Raw genomic sequence first — 25,684 nt, 5'->3', positions numbered from 1 at the left:
CCCACCCACAAGAGCAATTACCTTAAAGACGGACTATCATACCAAAACCTCAAGCTTTGCCCAATGGCCCTTCAAAGAAACTATAATTGTCAATTTGTAGAGAAAAAACCTCCCAAGAGCATAGAGAGGGAAGCACAAAAGTGCCCACAATAAGACTTGTGGCAGCACTGACCCATTTCAAGATCATGACTATTACAAGAAGATTCTTCGGATGTTAAGGCATTAGGGTGATTCAATAATCAATTTAAGCCGAGAGTTAAACAATTGCATCTTCCACTTGATGTAATACAGATATTGAAGGCTCTAGAAAGCTTAAAAGTCACATACTTCCTATTCTCTAAGACCTCCACAAACTTGCTCTTGAGATGGATCATATGCACCATCCCATGCGAGATACTTAGTAACACAAAGAGGCCAAAGATAAAACACCATGTAATGAACCCTTGCCGAACCCTGCAAGAATTACAGTGTTAAACTACCCTCAAACCCAATACTAATCCTTTGAAGAGACTCCTTTCGAATCACTCAACCCTTGCTAAGTAATTGTCATAAAGGAGCACCTAGCTTTAGGGATCTCTGATTAATCACTTGGTAATGATCCCTCCTTTACCAAGGACCTCTATCATATGCATATGCTGAACTTTACAATATATATATATATATATATATATAGTCTCCTGCAGTTTCTCTCTAAAGAAACTAAGCCCTGTCGAGAATTTAATTATCTAACTGCTTATTGCCTTCTGAGTTCCTTCTCCAAAGGACCCAAAGATAAGCTTGTTCAATTACTTCAATAGTTGTGGATTCATGGTCTCTCTCTAAAGAAACCACATTCCCATGCTGCCTCATTTAGGTAACTTAGCAGTCACATGCTTCTATGGTATAAGGGCCTCCTGGTGCAAATGCTTGATCACCTGTTTAGTATATGTTGTTGGAATGTATAGTGGCTTCCTGTGTTTACGCTTTCACCTCCTCTACTAATCTTCCTTATCTCTCCGCTAGTCGTGCTAGTCACAACTCAATTAAAATGTTCTGTTTTATATGGTATGATGGCCAAGTGAATACCGGTAGCGGTTTCCTTGCAGAGCTTGGTAAAATAGGACTCCCGCAATATCCACGCCCCGGAAAATGAAGTCGAGCTCTTGGTTTCCGGCTGTTTTGCTGCCTTATGTAAGGTGTAACCTACAATTACTTCTGTGGACGTCTCTCTTCTTCCACTGCATATGCTTCTTCCACCGGTGGTTACCTCTGTGAATGTCAAGTGCAATGACAAAGGAGATAATACTGCGCCAAACCCTCTCTCGATTTTTGTGCAATGGTAGAACGCTGCCTGCGAGTTGTATCTAATTTTTTCTTTGCGTTTTTTTTCCTTCCCCTCCCTATGTTCTTCTACACCATTAATATATGCTGTGTAAGGACCTTCTATCAAACGACGCGTTGTATCAAGGTATTCATTCGCTTGTAATATAGTCATGATGGTTTCATTGATTATTTTTTTATGATTCCTAATATTAAATTATAACTATAATGTTCAATCTTTTGTTATTTATTTAATTTATTATTTATAATGTTCACTTATTTATTATCTTAATTATTATTTAATTTATTATTATGATACTCATTCATTTATCATTATGTTAAGTATTTAATTTATTATTATAATAATCATTCATTTAGCATTATCTTAATTATAATGATCATTCATTTACCATTATTTTAATTATTCAATTTATTATCATATTTAACTTATAGGTCCAATGAGATTATTTTATTTCTCATTCATAATTACAAAAAAAATATGAATTTAAATAAGGAAATTTCACAGTTTATCACACAACATAACTGTAAATACCCAATTTAAGAGATTGGTAAATAAGAATGCCATCATAACCGCACGCAAGGGAGTCAAAAAACATGGATTTGTGTCAATTCTCACCTAGAAGAGAGGGGAGCAGACACTTTACGTAACTACCTCCTGTAATTGCACATAAACGAAATCAATTAGTATAAAAACATGTGCCAAAGGAAACTAAGAACATTTAATCTCCCAAGCATGTCAAAATTGGGACACTGCAGGTTCTCCCACCCTAAAATTTCTTGCCCTCAAGAAAACCGCACATGTAAACCAATCATCAGGATCCCACATCAACCCTGGAGGCTAGAACAAACTACAGCAAGGAATATTATGTCGCAAGTTGCATGTCATTTCTAGCCTTTTACTCTCCTCAAAATCGAGTGGATAATCATCTATATAAAACAACCAAATTCACCATCCAACATTTTGTCCTTCCCCAATGTTTGTTGTGCCAATCTAATTGCTACATTCTCCAACTTTCCACAACAATGAAGTAATGTAGAATAGTCTCTATTGTGAGATTTAATCGAGGCTGAACTGTATACGTCAATGTTGACCTTGCCAAACACAAGGAATGCCTCCACCCTCTTCTATATCACTACCCCCCTACAACTTATCTATATGGGGGGTAAGGGGGGAGGCAATTCAGTCAACAATCACGAAATTTGTAAAATAATGTCTCGCCAATCCCAATCACATAAAAGTCATGAGTGAGTGTGTGCTCATCCAATTGTATGTTCAACTATAGAATCCTACAAAGTTCTCAACTTGTATTTCTCGTTTTGCCACAGGACCCTCATTAATGACATTATGAGTTTATGACACCCTTTGTCTCATTAGTACTGCACTTACTTGGAAAGGATGACACTTAGAACCTCTTAATATTGATAGTAGGAGATATTTTATATAGCAAGTCAAATTGTGATATTGCTGTAAGGATTCAATTGTGTAACTTTTTTAGTCAACTCATTGATCCATATTTCATGAGTAGTTCACAAGTACCTCCTATATGCAATGAGTGCTATGTGTTCCATTCATTCTCATGAGAGATGGGTTCTTGTGGACCACTACTCATGAAACATGTGTTAATGAGTTTGACTTAAAAAACTATATAGCTAAAACCTGATAGCAATATCACAACCTCCTAATATGTTGTTGGTAAACAGATTTGTCTTCCCAAAAATAATCACACAAACTAACTCTTTATGCCCAGAATGAAAGACAAAATGCAACCAATAGTTGGATAGGTTGTCATGAGATTGGTAACCTTCGTCTAAAGTGAGAGGTACAACTCCCTCTTTGTTTGCAATGGATTTTATATCTTTGATATGCTTTTTACTAGAAAGCATCAAAGGTACCAACATCTATGTATAAAAATGACGTAGATGCGAAGAGAGTTAAATGCATAAACAAAATAAACATTAGAGATTAGTACAAAGCCTATTTCCACCACATCCACGGTCAATAGCTAAATAAATCAAGAAACGTACATTCTATTAAAAGACAATTAAACCTCAAAATAAAGTTCCAGAATTCAATACATGCATAGTTGGGTAAATAAATATGATGTTGAAAATAGTTCCTATGAGGCAAAGCTCAATGAAATCTGAAGAAAATGATGATGAACTCAAAGTCTCATAAACACTTCATTATTTCAACATCCAAAACAAATTATGTGTTAAAACTATTGGAAAGACAAATGTCCTCTTCTTTAGTTAAGAAATCAAAAGATTACTCTTCCTAAAGCAAAAAGACTATTGTGAAAGAAATAGCATCTCTTTTGACTACAATATTAAAATTTAAGAACTCCCCTATCCGCAACATAAAGACAATTGTGAAATAGAAGCCCCTTCAGTTCTCCACTTTAAAACTCTTAAACCCCTACCCCTGTCTATCTTTTCAAAATATAGTACCTCCCACTTACTTCCAAGGTGTAGTAACTGGTTCTTGAAAAGGGATTATTTTAATTATTTTCCTTTTGTCTTTATCTCCCGCTCATTTTCTTTTTTGATAGTTTCTTTTTATTATAATGTAGAATTAATGAGATTATTCCTCCTGTGTTTGTGTAAGACAGGGTGTTCTATCATAATTTTCTCTAGATCCCCTATGAATTTTCTTCAATATTTTCCATTACTTCCCTATGACAAATTTTGGGTGAATCGAATCCTTTATCAACATTGTATTTCTATATTGGCCTCTTCCTCCTTAGATCATTAAGTGTTTCTTGATCTAGAGATGCTACCATAGCTCTCTTAGAGAGGCTACAATAGCTCTCTTAGAATCAGAGTTATCAACCTTCTTAAGGGTTTCCTTCTTCATAGCCTCCTGGAAGGTAGGTGGATCTATGGATATAACCCATGCCTACCTCTAGTGTGTGTAATGTTCCCAATTTTCATTAATTTGGGGCTCAAGTTATTAATGTTTGTATTGGTGGGTTCCAATTGATTTACTATATCTCGGACCCATTTTTAATGAATTGTTCTGTAGGTGTTGACCGTCGGCTATCTTTGTACACCCTCGAGATGTTTATCCGAAGGGTATTTAAGCACGGCATGTAGATTGTAGTCAGTATGCTTTGGGATTATTTTCTATGTACTACAAATTCCTGTTGGAGTTCTCTGTTATTCGCCATTTCGGAAGTGAAAGACCTTGCCTATTTGGTTTGTCTCAGTTTCGGTGGGAATTAACCCTTGCCCTATTCCATCTGTGTATTTCTTGATTTGATTCTGGCAAATATTGAGATATATTTTTGTGGAGTGACTTTGTTGGTATCTCTTGTTTGCATATCTAGATTTCTTATCAAATATTGTTCATCTTCAGATCAACAGTAACTTCCCGACAAGCGGAAACTTGCCAACTGTATCTTATCACAAGGCTACAGTACGGACTAATACCGTACGGCCTCGACAAAAGCTGTTGTACGACCTTGGCTGAAGCTGTCGTACAGCCTTGACACTGTACGGCCTTCCTGGTTTTGTCTATCATACGGTCTCCCACTTTTCGTACGATCAAACCCTAACATACCATACGGCCAATAAGGTACCGTACGGCCTTTTCCATCCTACACATTGACATCGTACGACACACATCCTGAGGCACTGGAAAGACTACCCGAGGCATAGAGAACTATCGAGGCATGGAGGAGAACTACCCGAGGCACTGGAAAGACTACCCGAGGCACGGAGAACTACCTGAAGCAAAACTACTGGAGGCACTGGAAAGACTACCCAAGGTAGGGAGGAGAACTACCTGAGGCACAGAGGAGAACTACCAAAGGCACTGGAAAGACTACCTAAGGCACGGAGGAGAACTACCTGAGGCACGAAGGAGAACTATCGAAGGCATAGAGGAGAACTACCGGAGGCACTAGAAAGACTACCCGAGGCACGGAGGAGAACTACTTGAGGCACAGAGGAGAACTACAGGAGGCACTAGAAAGACTACCCAAGGCACAGAGAACTACCTAAGGCACGGAATTACTTAGGTAGCCTTGTCGTGTGCTCCTAGTAGCAAATGCTTCAAGTAGTCTTCCCAGTGCCTCCGATAGTTCTCCTCCGTGCCTCAGGTAGTTCTCCTCTGTCCCTTGAGTAGTCTTTCCAGTGCCTCCAGTAGTTCTCATCTGTGCCTTAGGTAGTTCTCCTCCATGCCTCGGGTAGTCTTTCCAGTGCCTCAGGTAGTTCTCCTCCGTGCCTTGGGAAGTCTTTCCAATGCCTCAGGTAGTTCTCCTCTATGCCTCGGGTAGTCTTTCCAGTGCCTCAGGTAATTCTCCTTCGTGCCTCAAGTAGTCTTTCCGATGCCTCAAGTAGTTCTCCCTTCGTGCTTCGGGTAGTCTTTCCAGTGCCTCAGGTACTTCTCCTCCGTGCCTCAAGTAGTCTTCCCAATGCCTTAGGTAGTTCTCCTCCGTGCCTCGGGTAGTCTTTCCAGTGCCTCAGGCAGTTCTCCTCCATGCCTTGGGTAGTTAGTGCATTAGGTACGGTGGAGTCAGGAGGCGAAAAGGGTGATCGTACGATCCAATAAGGATGTTCATACGGTGATGGGTGAAGTCGTATGGTAGGTGTATAGGAAGTTCGTACTAGAAGGGAGGGAATAATGGTTAAATGGTTGTTTGGAGGTCGTACGGGATGCTAAGGAGATGGTCGTACGGTTGTCTAAAGGCTGTACTGAATGTTATGGAGATGGTTGTATGATTGTTTGATGTCCATCTAGAGGGAGTCCAGTCGGTGGATGGTGCGGATGTGGTGCACGGTGATGTAGTATGGCTAGAGAAATGCAGAGCAATTCGACAACGCAATATGTAATGCAAATGCAATATATTTAACACAAATAACTTGCAGGAAACTAGATACCAAATAGATACAAACTTGTGCCAAACAATAATAATATTCCACATACAAAAGATGTTCTAATCTTTCAAATCTGAGCCAAGTACACAGACAGAATAGGGTGAGGATTGAATCCCACCGAAACCAAGCCAAATAGGGAAGGTCTTTCACTTCCGAAATGGCGAACGATCCAAAACTCCATCAGGAATTCACAGTACATAGAAAATAATCCAAAAGCATACTAACTACAATCTACATGCCATGCTTAAATACCCTTCGGATAAACATCCCTAGGGTGTACAAAGATAGCCGATAGTCAACACGTATGGAACAATTAATTAAAAATGGGTCCGAGATATACTAAATCAATTGGAACCCACCAATACAAACATTAATAACTTGAGCCCCAAATTAATTAAAACTGGGAAAATTAGAAATCCTTGCCGCCCAAAAATTGCTTGTCCTCAAGCAATTTGTAACTCCAAGATCCCAAACCATTCATGGAGGTCGATAGTTGTATCTTCTGAAGTCTTCATGTAGCATCATGATCACATACACACACTTAAGAAAGGAGAGTAAATATTCATCAAACTTTCGTTGCACCACTCTGATATAAACATTGTCGTGTCCTGAGTCACCGGGATCCCAAGGATGCTAATCATAACATACATCGATGTCATCATGTTCATCAATCTCTTCGAGTATGGTCATACACACAGACGTCGATGTTGGTTCAAGCCTAGCAATTCTAGCTATAGATAAAACCTTGGCAGCACACAAAACCCTGGTTGAAACCCTAACAATAGATAGAGCCTCAACAATGAGCAATGTCTCAACAGTTGTAGCTACACTGGAGGGCACAAAATAATGACTCGGATGACCACGACGACGACAGGCACAAGCTCGGCGTCAATAACGGACACGACGACGGTGACTGACACAACAATGGTGACAAATGCAACAATGACGATGAATACAACGGCATCAGTAATGGACACAACAACGGTGACTGACACAGCAATGGTGACAGACACAATGACGACGATGAATACTACGACAGTAATGATGGTGACGGATACGATGACGACGATGGATACAAACTCGACGATGGTGACGAACACAACGATAAAGATAGACACGAAAATGGCAAACATTATGGTGACTGACATAAACTCGATGACGATGATGGACACAACAATGGTGACAGACATGACGGTGACGGACCTGGCGAGGGACTTTGCAACAAACATGGTGACGACGATAAACACGACGATGGCCACAGCGACAATGATAAAAACAAACACAACTATCATGACGGATACAACCACAGTGATGGACATACAACTTTGGCGACGGACATAACCATCGATGACAGACACAGTCTCAGCAACAACCTTGGTGATAGGCATAACTTGATCTGCACATGTCTTCACAAGATCTATGCAAGCAACCTCTTCAATTTTTTGGTGTTCTCCCCAAGCTGGTGTACAAGAAAGATTTAGCAATTCCTCTTGGAGCAGCTTGTAATAATGCCTTCCTTCTGGTGTAATGCATCATCCTTATTACTGTCATCTATTTTCTCCCACTTGTGCAAATGAGATATTAGTTTTTCTTCATAATGCTTGAAAATATGACTGACCAATCTACATGCAACTATAGAGGGGACACGTTCAAGATTATGAATAGCCCATAACATAGATGTGATGGGTTGGGATATTTCATCCATCTCCTCAATGCACGAAATCATAAGGCTCTCCATAGCAACTGAAACCTTAGTATCATGATCTTCCTTGATGGTGGTCAAAAAGTGATGAAACATGTCATTGACTAGATTTTGCAATTTGAGATCTAAGAGGAGGTTACCCATTTTAACATTTACACAATTCTCCAAGATTGTAGATTTTTTGTAAAAGGGATCAGAACTAATGTCATCTAGACTCTGAAAGCTGTCAACAATCAAATGCAGGATCTCTATCATGGTGCTATCATCATATGGTGTTCTAGGAGTCTATATTCTCAAGATCTCATTGAGACATGCTACAACTGCCAACCTTTTCCCCTTGTCGTGGTGTCTTAAAAGCCTGGGTTGACTTAAGGCATCTCTAATCGGTGAGAGGATTCTCTGTATAAATCTTGAAGGTAACTGGTTAACCTTACACAAACATACTTCCAACAAATCTAATGGAAGATCAACACCTTCATTGAGCTCCTTTCCAATCCCATGTAGTGGCTTCAACCACCAGTCTCTGTAGCTGCTTGGCGCCATAACGTCATCCCAATCCCAAAATCTCTCAATCATGCCAACAGGCTAGCAAGATCACTAGATCTGGATCTGATTCCACTATAATGTTCCTAAGGGGAACTCAAACTGTAGGTGATCTCAATCCAAATGCAATATCGGCTAAAAAAGGGGATCTCGACCCATAAGCAATTACTTAGGTAGCCTTGTTGTGTGCTCCCAGTAGCAAATGCTTCAAGTAGTTCTCCCTTCGTGCTTCAAGTAGTCTTCCCAGTGCCTCAGGTAGTCTTCCCAATGCCTCCAGTAGTTCACCTCTGTGCCTTAGGTAGTTCTCCTCCGTGCCTCGGGTAGTCTTTCTAGTGCCTCCGATAGTTCTCCTCTGTGCCTTCGATAGTTCTTCTTCATGCCTCCAGTAGTTCTCCTCCGTGCCTCGGGTAGTCTTTCCAATGCCTCTGGTAGTTCTCCTCCGTGCCTCGGGTAGTCTTTCCAGTGCCTCCAGTAGTTCTCCTCTGTGCCTCAAGTAGTTCTCCTCCGTGCCTTGGGTAGTCTTTCCAGTGCCTCTGGTAGTTCTCCTCCGTGCCTCTGATAGTTCTCCTCCATGCCTCGGGTAGTCTTTCCAGTGCCTCAAGGTGTGTACTGTACGATGTCAATGTGCAGGATGGAAAAGGCCGTACGGTACCTTATTGGTTGTACAATATGTTGGGGTTTGACAGTACGGACAATGGGAGGCCGTATGATAGACAAGGCCAGGAAGGTCGTACAGTGTCAAGGCCATACAGCAGCTTCAGCCAAGGTCGTACAGTAGCTTCTGTCGAGGCCATACGGGATCAATCCGTACGGTAGCCTTGTGACGGGGTACAGTTTGCAAGTTGTGGCTTGTCGAGAAGTTACTGTTGATCCAAAGATGAATAATATTTGATAAGAAATCTAGATATGCAAACAAGAGATACCAACAAAGTCACTTCGTAAAAATATATATCGATATTTGCAAGAATTAAATCAAGAAATACACAGATGGAATAGGGTGAGGGTTAATTCCCACCAAAACCGAGACAAACCAAATAGGCAAGGTCTTTCACTTCTGAAATGGCGAATAACAAAGAACTCCAACAGGAATTTGCAGTACATAGAAAATAATCCAAAAGCATACTGACTACAATCTACATGCCGTGCTTAAATACCCTTCAGATAAACATCTCGAGGGTGTACAAAGATAGCTGACGGTCAACACCTATGGAACAATTAATTAAAAATGGATTTGAGATATACTACATCAATCGGAACCCACCAATACAAACATTAATAATTAATGGGCCCCAAATTAATTAAAATTGGGAACATTACAGTGTGCTCTCTCTTCTGTGCTAGAAATCTATCAAAGTTTAGGTTCTGCTTAATTACTTGTGGTAAACCATCCCACTCTATATAATGGGCCACCACATTGTCAACAAATGTTGTAGCCTCAGTCTCAGTACTCACCACATATGACTCAGGTCTCCAAAAAGTAGGTCGTTGTGGTCTATCATATGTACCTGTATGGTCCACCCTATCATCAACTCTCGACCTGTGAGAGATAACTAAAAAACTACTAGTACCTCAATCTTTGCTACGTCCTCTAGGAAGAGCGATGCACTGCAAAGTCTCAAATAACTACTGTAGAACACCATGTGCAAGGTCCCTGAGCAACTCCTTAGCCTCTCTATCAATGTGAGAACCTGTACTAGCATCCTTGTTATTACCAGAACCACTAGCATCTTTGTCATCTAGGATGCCAAACTAAGTCTCTTGTCCACCCTCACCTAGTGGTGAAGTCCTACCCCTGTGAGTGTAATGAACTATCGGCATAAGCCATTGTGCCATAATGAACCCAGTTCCCTATAAGATGGCAGGAAACAACTCTGATACCACTATAATGAGCCCTACTGGCTCATGTTGAAGCTATGCTGAAATATTGTCTTTTTTGTGTTTGACTTTTGATATTTTGCAACTTTTTTGTAATTTTGGACGTGCAAGATCCTTGAGCGTCTCCATAGCCTCTCCATCAATGTTTGAGCCTATACCAACATCCCTATTATTACCTGAACAACCAACATCTCTATTACCCATGATGCCGAACTAAGTCTCTTGTCCACCCTCACTTCATGGTGAAGTCCTACCCCTATGAGTGTAATGAACTCCCAGCATAAACTGTCGTGCCATAATAAACCCAATGCCCTCTAGACTGGTAGGAAACCACTATAATGAACCCTACTGGCTCACTCTGAAGCTATGAAATATTGTTTTTTTTGTGTTTGACTTGTGAAATTTTGCAATTTTTTGTTATTTTGGATATATATGTTAATTTGGCATTTTCTATATATAGAGATAAGACAAAATTGAATGCAAAGAATAACTAACTTTGAAAGCCAACCTAATTCAGATTGCAAAGTATGTACAATTTGCAAATACCATATGAAAAACTTATTTTAATTGAAGGTACCTGGTAATGTAGATAGACATTGGAATAATTGGGAATGGGAATCAACTTGCATCAGTATACAAAAACCCATGCCAATATTCTATAATTGTCCCTTGATGTAGAAACATTGCCAGCATGAAAACGCTGCTAGAATATCATAATCGTAGCCTCCAAGAAAAGCCACCCCACCATTTAATTCTGATTGCAAGTGTACAGATTGTAGTTTGGATCGCAGCACATCAAATACTCCAACAGCAGTAGTGTTGATGAAATCTTGCAGAGAATCTTGACACCAAAATGGCATTTCTTCCTCACTCCAATCACGAAAGTATAAATTGATTGATTCACAGCAAAAAAATCTTCATTCCTCAGAGCCAAATACAACACTATTCATTAGCAATGTGAGCCAACTCAAAGTGCAAATCAGATATGAGAAATCTTCAATTTCTCCAAACCCCATGCAAAAACCCTTCTGCTCTTCAATTTCATGAAAACAAAGCAAAATATGAGATGGTCTGATTTCCAAGAGGACTACATTTTACAAGAATAACAACCCCAAGATTTCACTTACACACCAACGCCATATAGCTTCAAAGAGACCATTCACTGAAAAGGCGTCTTAAACACACCATCAAATTAGATAATGAAGCTTATAAAGTTATTTATTAACTTAACAGATAACTTGCTATATGCATTAAATTGACAAAGTTCAGTAAAATACTGATGAAGTCTGGAGTCAAGGTGTCACCACTGCACTATCAAAAATGGAAACCTTACTCACCTAACTTACTATAAACAACAAGTCACACAACCTGAGACCCTCGAATCTAAGTGCCAACTCACGAGGGTCAAGATGACGAACTGACATTGCCAAGCTCCGAAGACCTGCTAAATCAGGGACATTAAATAATATGTGATCCTTCTTCCTCTACTACTGTTGTACTCACCAAGCAAAGTAGGCATTCTCTGGCAATTATTAAATCAAAAGTGGTCTTCTCAAGCATAATCTCATTATTGAAAGCTCATACATAAAAACCTTTAAATCCATATCAAAATAGTGTGATCTCTAATTGATGAATGTGTAGATTGACTAATGTGTTGATGGTAGATGCCATCACTCAATGCTCACCACCAATTATGAGCTACCAATTTGTGCTTCCCTTGAAACAATATTAAATCATCAAATAAACACAAGCTAACTTCCTACTCCCAAATGAATAGTTAAAAGATAATTTTAAATTTAAAGTACATTAAGGATCATTATTTCTAGGACTGGCACCTTTTATTGAATTACAAAGTTGCAATTTACCAAAAGAAAAAACACTAAGGGATAATAAAAGAGAAATGAAATCAATAATTCAAAATGCTTGATAATTCCTCTTCAAACTCAAAAAAACTATAAGCAATAAAGAAATGACCATTACAAATCCAATAAGTAAGAATGTGGTGAGAGAAAAGCTAAAGATAGAATGTTTAAAGACTTGTTAACTTAGGAGTTCCCTTGAAGATCTCCAAATGGCCAAGGAAACTTCCAATTACAAATATCTGCAGTACATTAAATACATCTTTGGGATTTGCAAAATGAGATGCTCAACAAGTTGTACTTGCAAGATCTAAAACCCTACAAGATGCTCAAAACTTGCAGTCACATCAACATCATAGTTACACTGCCCTGGGGGATGGGGGGACGGCGGAACGAGGGGACAAGTTTCTGGGACAGGGGGACAGAGGGGCCTTAATTTGGGGATGGCGTGGGGATGGTAGGGGGATGGCAGCGGGGGACAAGAGGGGTGAATATATCTATGCATATGGTACTTAAAAATGCTAGTTATGAAAATATGTATTGCAATATAGGATATAAAGATATAAAAGAGTGAATACTTGAACATTGCATTGAATTGGAACATCGAACATTAAACATAAATAGCCGAATCTGCAAATAGTGAAAATCAGAATGACCCCCATCCTCGGTGGAGGTGGTGGAATCTGGTGGTGCCGCTGGGGACGAGGAGACAGAGTCCCCAAGTCTCCGATGCATTGAAGTCTCCGAGATGTCGGGTAAAAAGGGGGGGGATGCGTCCCCATGTTACTATGATCAACATCAAAAAATGACTAACCATTTTTCTATAAAAATGAACTCATGTTTACAGCACTTGGTTTGGTTGTCAAATCCTTCAAACAATTTAACTAAGAACTCGACCTCATTAATGTGACATGTAATGCAAGTCTTAATCTCTTAACATCTGCTGGAATGACAACATAGAGCTGGTGTGGAAATCATCAACATCAAGAATTCAGCCACCAAATTGTTAATTCTAAAATAACTCTGATAACATAATGGTCTGGACTGCTGATCCTACAGATCTAGCAATGCATTAATATCCTTTGTATGGATTTAACCTATTTAAATAACTTATGATACTTACCTAATCGGTGTCCCTTTTAGAGCATTTGTTATTGTTCTAATTATCATATTTAGTGTTGGTAAATTTACTAACTAAATCTGTTTAAAGATGAGATGCCGATCTGGGCTTATTTATCATTTGGTTTATGGGGCCGACCTAGAAAGAGTTATGTCCTTTCTTAGGACATGACTTTTGGGTGCCCTATTTATATGACATTGGGATGTGGATAAAGGACACATAATAGAAAGAAGTCTGCTCCTTTAACATCCTCTGCCTCATTTGAATTAATAGCAGGATATATATATATATATATTATTGCAGAATTGGTATCTCAGTAAGAAGGACTTATATATCATCCTTAACTGATCAAGTTCAACTCCAGCACTAGAAAGGTTTTATATCAGTTTGTTTAAGAAGAATTTACAGTAACTTTACACAAATCAATGGTGAAATGTTATTCTCCATTGTCTGCCATCAATATTGAGCTTGGATCCACCCATTTGCGATAAACAAAGTTTTTTGAGTGGAAAAGATTAATTTGATGGTTGTAGCAGATGCATCAAGCACTTATGCCATTTCTAGGAAGTTCAAGTGAGTAGTTGGGAAGATCATGAAGAGGGGATGGTAGGCAAAACAAAAGGCAAAAACATGACATGTAGGGTTTTAAATCAGCAGTAGTGGTTGAAACTAGTAAAGAGAACGGAAGTCCTAAAATTAAACAAAACTCCACAAAAGGAATGAAACAAGTGCAAGAGGCAATACAAAGAAATGCGGAAATTACATGCAATACATCTATCAAGATAGATCTCCAAGTGGAAATTATATGTCCAGAAGTCAACAAGAACTCCATACAAGAAGAAATGAAAAATAAAAGCAGTGGAAGCCTTTGTCAGATTTTGATGCAAATGCGAGCATAGGAACTAGACAATGAAATGTAGTCCATAAGTCCAATTAAAGTCAGCATGAAAAAAAGTGCTAGAAAACATGTGAAACTGGATAGAGGATGTCAATGAAGGACAACAGGAAGTTCAAAGGACTGGAGTTGGAAGGGAAAATGAAGGCGATGCGGGAAAAAGGAATCCTACAAGCGATTGGGATAAGAGCAAAATGTTTAGATACCTACCAAATTGTATCTTAATAGTATGTATTTTTTGTATTTATGAGCATGTAATGCTTCACATTTTTCTTTGCATTTAAATGTTTAGGAAAGAGCACTTTAAAATGTTCCTAGGTTAAAATATTCATTTGTAAATGCATTCTTACGATTTATCTGACTATTCATTATAATGTTTTACGTATTTATCCTCTCTGGATGCAACCTAGCATGTTGGGTCTCTACAGATGGTAATGGATCATGGACATGCATTGCATTTGAAAGACTAAAGAATATTTAAACATATCAGACAAGGAATGTATCAATGTGTCAAATAATGATGAAATTCTATTATGTTAGTAACGTGAGTTTTCTCCCAAACTTTTGGTACAGATCTCCATTGAGAGAATAAAATACAAAGACATTGAAGGTAAAAAAATATACATATACATTCAATTGTCAAAAAAGACATCATGCACATAATGTTAAGAGTGTTTTCTACCAATTTAGTCCATCAAAGGTTATGGAGATCACTATCTGAAAGGTCTCAAAAGAGCTCTGTCAATATCAATAGCCATACTAGGCCTTTGCAGTTCGTCAAGATAGTTGTCTCAAGAAAATAGACACAGGAGTGATAGTAACCATGAAAAAAGGCCAGCAATAAAAGATTTGGGATGGAAATATCATTTTTAGTGTGGTTGAAATTTGACATAAAGTGATGATACTAATTGCACAAAACCATACTGATACATTAATGCTAATAACTTGATGTACTTACTCTTAGTAATATCTATGTGATGGAGCCTGATATTTAAATTTAGCATACAAAGATCTATTTGTTTATATCACAGAAAATGACTGACCTGTGAAGCTGACTAACAAGGCATCCAAGTCCTGCAAAAGATGATGAAATTGTATTTAGCTCTATCTGTAGTAATGATCCCGTTTCAGTATCTAGCATATAATCTGAACGATGTAGACCAAGGCGTATTTCCTGTGACATCAAATTAGAAAATACTTCAGTTAAAATCTATTTAAATAAAATACATATATATACTTCACCTTCAAAACCACAAAGAATATTGAGTCACTTGTAGTGGTGAGTCCAGCAGATGTTGAACAAAACTGTACCATGCCATATAATCTTTACAGTAAAACTCAGAAATGGGTATTTATAATGTTAAATTCACATACAAGCCTACCTGTCTTATGTTATCTTGCAATGTTTTAGAATGAATATCTAAGAGTCGAGCTGTGAAGTCATCAACCTTCCGTGTCCTACAGCAATAAATTCTTGGTTTTATGCTTGAATCAATCTATCTGTGTAATCAAAATAAAACAATGAAACTAAAAGATAATATTTTTAGCAATGAATCAATGTGAAATAAGATCTACAAAGTACACAAAAATTACAGCTATGTAATGTCCCTTGTTATTAAACTAAGGTTTTGTAATAAATTCTTAGAGTTTCCACTGCAAAAAGCCTCTTTATATTTTTCACTTGTGCCCAACTGTTTATTTTATCACAATGAATGTATGGAATTTAATTTGCGAATTGTTTATATCATCATTAACGTTGTATGATCTTTTGTCAATCCTCACATATGCACACCTAGAGACTAAAGATATGCACACCTAGGGATATACCACTAGATCCTTTAGAGATTCAAATATTTGTAATTCTGATTTTTTTATTCACAGATATACATTATCCTCTAATCATTAATAAAGTTTATCTCATGAATTTCAGAATCTTAATGGTTGAACTCTATCGATTGTAAATAGATTCCTATCTGAATGCTATGAGATAATCTTGTATGTAGTATGTATGACTGACTATAGGAAGTTGTTCTAAATAGAGGGACTCCATATATGATAGAAGAAATCTGTGATTATATCGGTGGATTCAATGGTTTTTTATCCTAATTTAGATATGTCTTTAGGTTGTGAATATAATGAATTGTAGTTGCCCATTCCTCTTTAGTCACGTTAAAGCTATAAATGTGATTCCTTTGTGTAAGCACTGCTGTAGATTTCTTTCGGTATACATAATTTGACTGTTATAAATTGATTGAATTGAATTGTTTGATTTCTGCTGCCTTTACTCACTGGTTAATATGTATGTACGATTATTTGTTTTCTCATGTCATCCCAACTATACTTTTATACTTCTGCTATAGCTTATGATCAAAGATTTATGACTGCTCTTATGTAAGTCCAATGTTCGAGGATGGTATATGCTGATGTGTATTGTGGGATTCAGAATCCAGTATTCCTCCTTCTCGTGATGATAATTGTATTTGATTTTCTAATTAATTAAATCTTTCTTTTATTTGTGATCAACGTTGCTCCTTATGCCGAATGATGTCCTTGCATCAATGTCTATTTACCAAACTGTAGCCTTCCTGAAACAACATATACTGACTCTCCTTATAGAAGAGGTTAGAGCTTGAATTTTTTGTGACTGTATTCCTCTTGTTATTGCTTCATTGAGCAGATCAAGGAGAGCATGAAAAATTGTTCAATCATAATTCGTAATCATCTCTGATTAAATTCAGTGGATAAGATATTCTGCTATATTCGCTGACTGTCCATCACGTGAATGTCGGGTATGATTCCTTTTGCGTAGACATAACTGTTTCTCAGCCTTGGCTCTGATCACGTTTGGATGCACTGGCTTATTACACACGCTCCTTCTCCCAACGATGGTAGTAAGTCCTCGTTTGATGAGTGACTGCTCTCAGATTTCACTTGGTCTGAGTTTTATGCAATATGTGTTTGACGGCTTGCACACGATGTCTGGTGTCAAAGTTGATGTGGAAGACCATGGCAGATGAGATGCTTGCCTTTTCTAATATATGTAATACTCCTTTGATGACGTGGTAATCAGTAGACAGAATGCTTCTTTGACTTGGTATCTACAATCCTTCTTTGATTTAGATCTGAGATTTCAATCTCCAATCCTTCCATATTATCTCTGTCTGAACCCGTAACTGGAGTACGCTCAATCTACTGTCCCGGTGATCTCTCAGATGCTTGTTTATTCCCATCGTTGTTCTCCAATTTGGATGCCGGAACTTCTAAGTCTCGTTCCTCTTCTCAATGCCTGAGACTATTCCTCGCATTATATGCATTTCCCGTGGATAGGGTATGTTCTGCTATAAGAATCAATGTCTGACACTTCTAAACGTTTCTTCCTACTTCGGCATCCACATCCTCTTTTTCCCTATTCCCCTTGTTCTCCAATCCTCCTCCATATATATGATGTTGGTGTGGTTTCTTTAAAGACGCATCTATTCACTTAAGTTTAGTGAATGATAATTGATGTCTATCACTAATTATAAGATCAGTATACCATCAATAGATAAAAGATTAACAATTCGTATTAAGTCTAGTCATCTTTAATATATATACCAATCTTAGATATCATTATATATTTCTACCATCTTGTTTATATTATTAATACTAAATTGTATTATCATTATATATCAAATGGTATGATAATAAAAATAGATTATGTCTTAATTTATTTATTAATATTGTTATTCATTAAATAGTATTTTACTATTTAATCATTATTATAATCACTTTAATTATACTATATATTATTATTTTAATTATTTTATATCATGATTATTTTTGTAAAAAACATATTTATTGTTATTATTATTATATTATATTATAATATAATAATATATTATAATATTTAATTTCTCAAAGTAAAGTATTCTGTATCCATTTTATTATTATTTTATTACATTTATTATTAAATTCTATTAGAGGAAAATAGGGGACATGACAAACTAAATGGCTTCGGTGTGATGGAGCCTTGATTTTCACAAATTAAGGCATAAAATCAAGCATTCTTCCTAATCTTCTTTTTAGTGTTATGTCAAAAATGCAACTTCTTATTATTTTCCATCATTTTCACATTGAATAATTGTTAGAATGCATACATGCCACTATGTTTCACAAGATGATTCTGAAGGATATTTTTATTCAATGTTTATCGCATTTTAACTTGTCACATTTTTTCTGCCTGTAGATAGTGGTGCCCAGAATTCTTTCTTCTTTTTCCATTATGATCATTATGTGGAAAAATAACATGAAGGTTGATGCAGCTGCCAGAGTTGGGTATAATCTAGGCACACTGAATCAGGAGAATCAAATATTATTTGGTGTATTCAGTTATGACATAGAATGAAGGTTGCATCTGCCTGAGTTGGGTATAATCTACGCACGCTGAATCAGGAGAATCAAATATTATTTGGCATATTCTGTTATGACATAGCATGAGTGATCTAAGCATTTCTTGATACTCTTCCGCCTTACTCTCTGGCTGGTGCCAGTAAGGTGATCACGTCTGAAAATGTACTGTGTATGAGTCAAATCTTAGTTATAATTAGTCGCTATGTCGTCTATTGCTTTGGAGCATACAGAGGAATACGAATTGGTATCTTATCTATTAGCATCAAAGGGCCACGATTGGTGTTTACAAAAAATAATGGCACCAAATAAGATTAATTGTGTAATGTTCAAATGTCCTCTAACCCCCTAGTAACAGGAGCGTATGGCTGGAGAATGTTTGAATCCAATTTACACATACCACAGGGAAGGCCTGGCTGGTCGTACAATGAGGAGGAAGGGGTGTACAGTGGCAGTGTATGTATCTCAGGTAGATGGCCATACGGTTGGTAGATGGAGGACCATACGGCGAATATAATAGCCATACGGTGGGACAAAGGCAGTGATGTACGGAAAACTATATGGCAGATGATGTACGTTGTGCGGGGTGGCCATACGGCTGGACTAGGAGGTCGTACAGTGTGTATACAAGTCGTACAGCTGAATTGGAAGGCTGTACGGTAAGTAGAAACTCAAGCCGTACAATGAAGTGTTGAATAACACGGTTGCGTAGATGAGGGTCGTACGGGTGAGGAATGAGCAGTACGGGAAAATGACAGTAGGCTACACGGTTAGGGGTTGAGCCACAACGAGGAATGCAAATTCATTCACACAACACAAGTGGATTAGACACAATATCAAAAACTTGAATACGAATAATATATGCCAAAAGATGGTGCTCCAATTTGCCAGATCCGAGCAAAGTAATACATGCAACAACGAAATAGGGTGAGGGTTGAATCTCACCGAAACCAAAAGAGTCAAATTGGGAAGATCTTTCACTTCGAAAATGGCGAATTACAGAGAAATCCAATAGGAATTCACAGTACAGAGAAATATAATCCAAAGCATACCTACAGACTTCCTACAAGTTGTGCTTAAATACTTGTCGGGAAACCTTTCTAAGGGTGTACAAAGATAGCCAACGGCGACACAAACTACGGAAACAAAAATAAAAATAGGTCTGAGATACATTAAATCAATTGGCCAGTTACAAAAGTTTAATTTATTATTTATTTTATAACAGAAACATTACAGTCCTCCCATCCCAAAGTTTGCTTGTCCTCAAGCAAATGCAATGCCGGGTGCTGGAAAATGTGCTCGCCTTCCCACGTCGCATCGTCCAATGGTAGGTGTCACCAACGTACCAAGTATTCCTTCACAGTGTGGATCCGTAGAGTCTTTTCACATACTTCGAGGATCTCGACTAGTTCCAAAATGAGCTTTCCTTCTTCATTGAGTACCAGAAGGTTGGTAGCAACTGTGACGTTTTTCCCTATGGCTTTCTTCAGACAAGGAACATGGAAGACATTCTGAATAAGGCTTCCCTCTGAAAGTTCTAGTTTGTACGCTACTTCACCAATGCGACGAACCACACAATAGGGGACATAAAATCGTGGCTTCAATTTTTCCTTTCCTGCTCCCTTTAATGAGGATTGTTGGTATGGTTGGAGCCAAAGATAGACCAAACCCCCCACTTCGAAACTCCTCTCTATTCTGTGTCTGTCGGCATACATCTTCTATTGATTTTGTGCCCGTGGTAGATTTTCTTTCAAGCACCTCAATATGTCTTGTCCCTCCTAAAGCTAGTGCCTCGCCCTTGGTGCGCGACTATCACCCAGAACTATGTCAATGAAGGAGAGGGGTTCGTACCTGTACAGAGCTTTCAATGGTGCCATTCTGATGGACATGTGGTATGTGGTATTGTAGCAATATTCCCCTAGATGGATCCATTTTACCCACATTCGCTGTTGTGCCGAAACATAGTTCCGAAAGTAGCCTTCGAGCCATTTGTTCACAATCTCTATTTGTCTGTCTGAGGGTGGTAACTTGTGCTTGGTGATAATTCTATCCCTGCCATCCGAAACAGTTCTGTCCAGAAGATACTAATGAATCGTCCATCCCGATTACTGACGATGTTTCGGGGTAACCCATGCAAGCGAAAGACTTCTCTAAAGAATAGTCGGCAACTTGTGTGGCCTGAAGGTCGAAGGGGATGGCGAAGAAATGTGCATACTTTGTCAATCTGTCAACCACCACGAAAATACAATCCTTTCCGTTCACCTTGGGAAACCCTGTTATGAAATCCATCGATATACTTTCTTACTTATGTTCGGGAATCGGCAAAGGTTGTAGCAACCCGACAGGTAGAGTATGTTCGCACTTGTTCTGCTGGCAGACCGTACACTCTCTTACATATTGCAACACGTCCCCTTCAAATCCTTTCCATAAAAACCTCTCCCAAAGACTCCTATAAGTTTTGAGGAAACCCGAGTGTCCAGCTAGGGTTAAGTTGTATACTTCCTTCAAGATTTTCTGCTCTAATTTGGATTCTGGCACCAAATATATCCAGTTTTTATAGAAGATGATGTCATCCGCCACTCTGTACCGATCATCGTAAATGTGGTCATCCATTATTTCACAGGCAAATGCATTTTTGGAATATTCCACTAACAGATGTGCCCTCCAGTTAGCTGAAATCTGGTATAGTGAGCAGATGGTGGGTTTCCAAGACATAAGCATCTACAACCACATTGTTCTTCCCTTTCACATATTCAATGTCAAAATCAAAAGCTTGAACTTTTCTTACCCATTTTTGTTGTCGTTCGTTCAAGTCCCATTGCCCCAAAAAATATCTCAAATTGTTGTGATCTGTACGGACGACAAACTTGGCACCTACCGGATATTGCCAGAACTGGGTTAGTGCATGTACGATGGCCAACATTTCTTTGTCGTAGATGGAATATAGGCATTCTGCTGGTGTAAGCTTCCTGCTCTCATAAGCGATGGGATGTCTATCTTGCATCAATATCGCTCCAATGCCTTCCCCGGACGCGTCGTACTCCAAAATGAACAGTCGAGTGAAATCAGGTAGGGCAAGTACAGGACAAGTGCTCATGGCCTCTTTCAGCTTATCAAAGGTAAGTTGTGCCTTTTCATTCCACTGGAAAGACCCCTTCTTTGTCAGATCTTTTAAGGGTGCGCTGAGCTGAGAGAATCCTTTAACGAACCTCTAGTAGTAACTACACAGTCCGAAAAATTCTCGCAAATCTATGAGCGATTTTGAGGGAGGCCAGTCGAGGATAGCCTGAATCTTCTCTTGATGCACTTGAACTCCGTATTTACTGACAACATGCCCCAAGTACAATATTTTTGTCATACCAAATTCACATTTGGACTGCTTGGCGAACAAGGATTGTTCCTCCATGACACTTAGAACTTCATTCAAATGCTTCAGGTGCTCCTCCCATGTCTTGCTATAAATAAGGAGATCATCAAAGAATACCAATAAATACTTACGCAATTGTTTGTTGAAGATGCGGTTCATGCATGATTGAAATGTAGCAGGTGCATTGGTCAATCCGAATGGCATGACCAGAAACTCATAATGTCCATAGTGACAATGAAAAGCCGTCTTCTCCACATCTTCCCTCATGCGGATCTGATGGTATCCGGAACATAGATCTATTTTTGAAAAATAGACCGCGGCTTGCAATTCATCCAGCAACTCATCTATCCATGGAATGGGGTATCTATTCTTTATTGTTTTTTTGTTCAACACGCAATGGTCCACACACGCACATCATCCCGTCCTTTTTGACCAATACCACAGATGATGCGAATGGGCTAGAACTGGGATGGATCCATCCTTTCTCTAGCAATTCCTGAATCATCCTTTCAATCTCATCTTTGAATTTCTTGAGGTGGCGGTACGATGTGGTTATGACTGGCTTTGCTCTCAATTCCAACTCAATAGTGTGTTCAAAACCTCAATGAGGTGGTATGCTAGGAGGAATATCCATAAAAACTTTATCATGTCTACTTAAAATATCCTAAAGTTCATCATCCTATGGAGGTGTTCGACGCCCCTTTATAGGTTCCGCCGAGATAAAACAATGCGCAGCCCATGCAACGTCATCGTGCTGAAAAATTGCCTCCATCCGATGCACAAAAACTTCCTTCAGACCTTCATTTGCCATTCCTCGGAAGACAACCTTCTTTCCGTCAATAACAAAAGTCAAGTGCATCCATTTGAAACTTTGAGTGTATTCATCAAGGGTCTCCATCCACTGTATGCCAAGAATAACTTCCATGTCAACCAGCTCCACTATGAAGAAATCCTTAGTCACTGTGTGATTCAACATTGTGATACTCTACTGAGGAACAAGGTGCGTGCAGGGTAGGAAAGTCCCTCTAGTGACCTTGACCTGAAAGCCTACGTGCGCCTCTGTAGGCAGACTTCTTCATTTTACTAAGGATGAGTTTATGAAATTTAGAGTAGCTCCACTATCCAACATCATTGTAACCCTTTGTCCTTGAAGGCTACCTCATACAGGAAAAATTGTGCACCTCAGGCTGTCGACCAAGGCAATCGTTCCTCTACGTTGTACAAAAGCAACAATTCTCTCTGTACAGTTTAAACTGATGTTGGTGTCATTGTGGGGTTGGTTATCTTCGGCCAGCATTTCTTCCAGTTCGTCCTCATCATCGAACACGATCTCAATGTAATGGATCTTCCCCTTTTCGAGGCATTGGTGGCCAGGCTCCCAAGCTCCCTTGCAATTGAAACACAATTTCTTCCTTCGGAGTTCCTATCTAGTAGCTTCATCCAACATCAGCTTCTTGGGCAGAGGTTTGACCCTCGAAAACATCGACGATTTAGAGTGTGAGTAACTTTGAGAGGATGATGTCGATGACGATGCCATACTCTGTGCTTTATTGATTGCTTCCAACAGGGTGGTATAATTGAACCCCTTTACCCAACCTTTCAGAGGTTCTGCCAATCCGTCCATGAAGAGCACTACCCGTCTTCTTTCGGAAATGTCCACGACCAAAAAACAAAGAGCTTCTGAAATTCTACAATGAACAAATCGACCGATCTAGTGTGTCTCACTTGTGTCAAATCTTTGAAATTGAGCTCTGGATCTTTACCATCAAATTGTTCTATCAATCTCTCCGTCAATTCCGCATAAGTATTTATTGGATCATGCCCTGATGTGATGGTGCCGTGGTGCCACCATTCATGCGCAACTCCCTCCAAGTGCAGTGCGGAAAATTTGATTGTTTCTTCTTTTGGCATAGGATTCAGCTAGAAGTAGGTATCGGCTTTCATTACCAACATTTGTGTGGATATGGAACTTGATCCGTCAAATGGAGACAGTTTTACCTAACTCAACTTTCTTCTAAGATCATCATTAAAGTATCCTCTGTTTTTGCCTCCTGAATATCTCATTCTCAAATCCGCATAATCTTTGTAGGATATATCTTCTTCAAGGTTTGCATTCTTCCAATCTTTTCTCAGTTATTCTTGCATCTCTTCGAAGGTTGGTTGTCTATCTCCATGTTGTGCCTCTGTCCGTGGTGGAAAAGTCGGCATGGAAAGTCAAGAGCATGCAGGCTGAGGGTTTGATTTACCCGACACCAAGTCTACGCTGTGACCATTTTGTTCTCTGAATATTTTGTTGTCTACCAACTTCTTCAGAGTTTCTTCCATGAGTCGTTGCGTATCAGTGATCTGTGCTTGATTCCTGACAAGTTCCCTCAGTAGTGCCACAAGTTCAGCAGCTATCGGTTCCTGTTCGGCAGCCATTTGATCAACGGAATGTGTCCTCCTCTTCCGGCTATAAACTCTCATTCACTGTCCACAGGCTAGTAAGATTGAAGTGCTCTGATACCACTGTAATGTTCCAATGTCCTCTGACCCCCTAGTAACAGGAGCATATGGTTGGAGAATGTTTGAATCCAATTTACATGTGCCATAGGGAAGGCCTGGCTGGCCGTACGATAAGTAGGAAGGGGTATACAGCGGCAGTGTATGTATCTCAGGTACATGGCCATACGGTGAATATGATAGCTGTACGGTGGGACAAAGGCAGTGATGTATCGCAAACAATATGGCAGATGATGCACCATATGCAGGGTGGTCGTACGGCTGGACTAGGAGGCCGTATGGTGTGTATGCAGGCCGTACAGCTGAACTGGAAGGTCATACAATAAGCAAAAACTCAAGCCGTACAATGCAGTGTTGAATAACACGGATGGGTGGATGAGGGTCATACGGGTGAGGAATGAGCAGTATGGGAAAATGACAGGAGGCTACACAGTTAGGGGTTGAGCCACAACGATGAATGCAAATTCGTTCACACAAGTGGATTAGACACAATATCAGAAACTTGAATACGAATAATATATGCCGAAAGATGGTGCTCCGATTTGCCAGATCCGAACGAAGTAATAAATGCAACAACGGAATAGGGTACGGGTTGAATCCCACCGAAACCGAAAGAGCCAAATATCTTTCACTTCCGAAATGGCGAATTACAGAGAACTCCAACAGGAATTCGTAGTACAAAGAAATATATTCCAAAGCATACCTACAGACTTCCTACCAGCTGTGCTTAAATACCCATTGGGAAACCTTTTCGAGGGTGTACAAAGATAGCCGATGACGACACAAACTATGGAAACAAAATTAAAAATGGGTTCGAGATACATTAAATCAATCGGCCTGTTACAAAAGTTTAATTTATTATTTATTTTATAATGGGAACATTACAAATTGATAAGCAAGTCAACGTAGGAAAGATGATAGTATAAGCAAATCAAATAAGTATATGATGGATATTACATTAAGAAGTACCTGCACCGAAGGTCTTATCTACCACAATTATTCGAAAATTTGATGCCAAGCATTTGGAAGAAGCCACTCAGGGTCGTTCTTAATCTGGGAAAAGTGGCAGAGGATTTGTGTTACCTCTTGCCAACCACTAAAAGTAATGAGATTCTTATCTATTGATGCTTTATATTTGTGCAGGTCTGAAGAAGTATGTGGGTGGGTGTTGATGCAGAAAAGTTACCACGAGTGTCCCTATTTAGAATGTGAGGATGATTCATTAGCATCTGCCAGT

General features: G+C 39.0%; 2 protein-coding genes across 2 annotated transcripts in view; both read right to left on the bottom strand.

The window, feature by feature from the left end:
* GSH2 (glutathione synthetase 2) overlaps positions 1–25,684 on the bottom strand; it is a 220,641-nt gene that overhangs the window by 90,130 nt on the left and 104,827 nt on the right. The window contains exons 4-5 of the mRNA XM_089820872.1: positions 15,575–15,650; positions 15,236–15,366 (exon numbers count right to left, since the gene is read on the bottom strand). Of these exons, the coding sequence (XP_089676998.1) occupies positions 15,236–15,366; positions 15,575–15,650 (207 nt within the window). The remainder of the gene's footprint in view (positions 1–15,235; positions 15,367–15,574; positions 15,651–25,684) is intronic.
* Positions 3,882–8,429, bottom strand: LOC149567618 (uncharacterized). The gene is made up of 2 exons (XM_089820873.1): positions 6,600–8,429; positions 3,882–4,261 (listed from the first exon to the last, which is right to left on the bottom strand). Exon 1 carries the CDS (start codon positions 7,584–7,586, stop codon positions 7,023–7,025), a length of 564 nt encoding a protein of 187 aa, XP_089676999.1. The 5' UTR covers positions 7,587–8,429; the 3' UTR covers positions 3,882–4,261; positions 6,600–7,022.

The sequence above is a fragment of the Cupressus sempervirens genome, chromosome 3, assembly GCF_028749045.1.
Source record: "Cupressus sempervirens isolate cs-2001-9-10 chromosome 3, ASM2874904v1, whole genome shotgun sequence".
NCBI lineage: Eukaryota > Viridiplantae > Streptophyta > Pinopsida > Cupressales > Cupressaceae > Cupressus > Cupressus sempervirens.
Note: the sequence above shows the minus strand (reverse complement) of the source record. Positions and strands in the feature narration are given on the sequence as shown.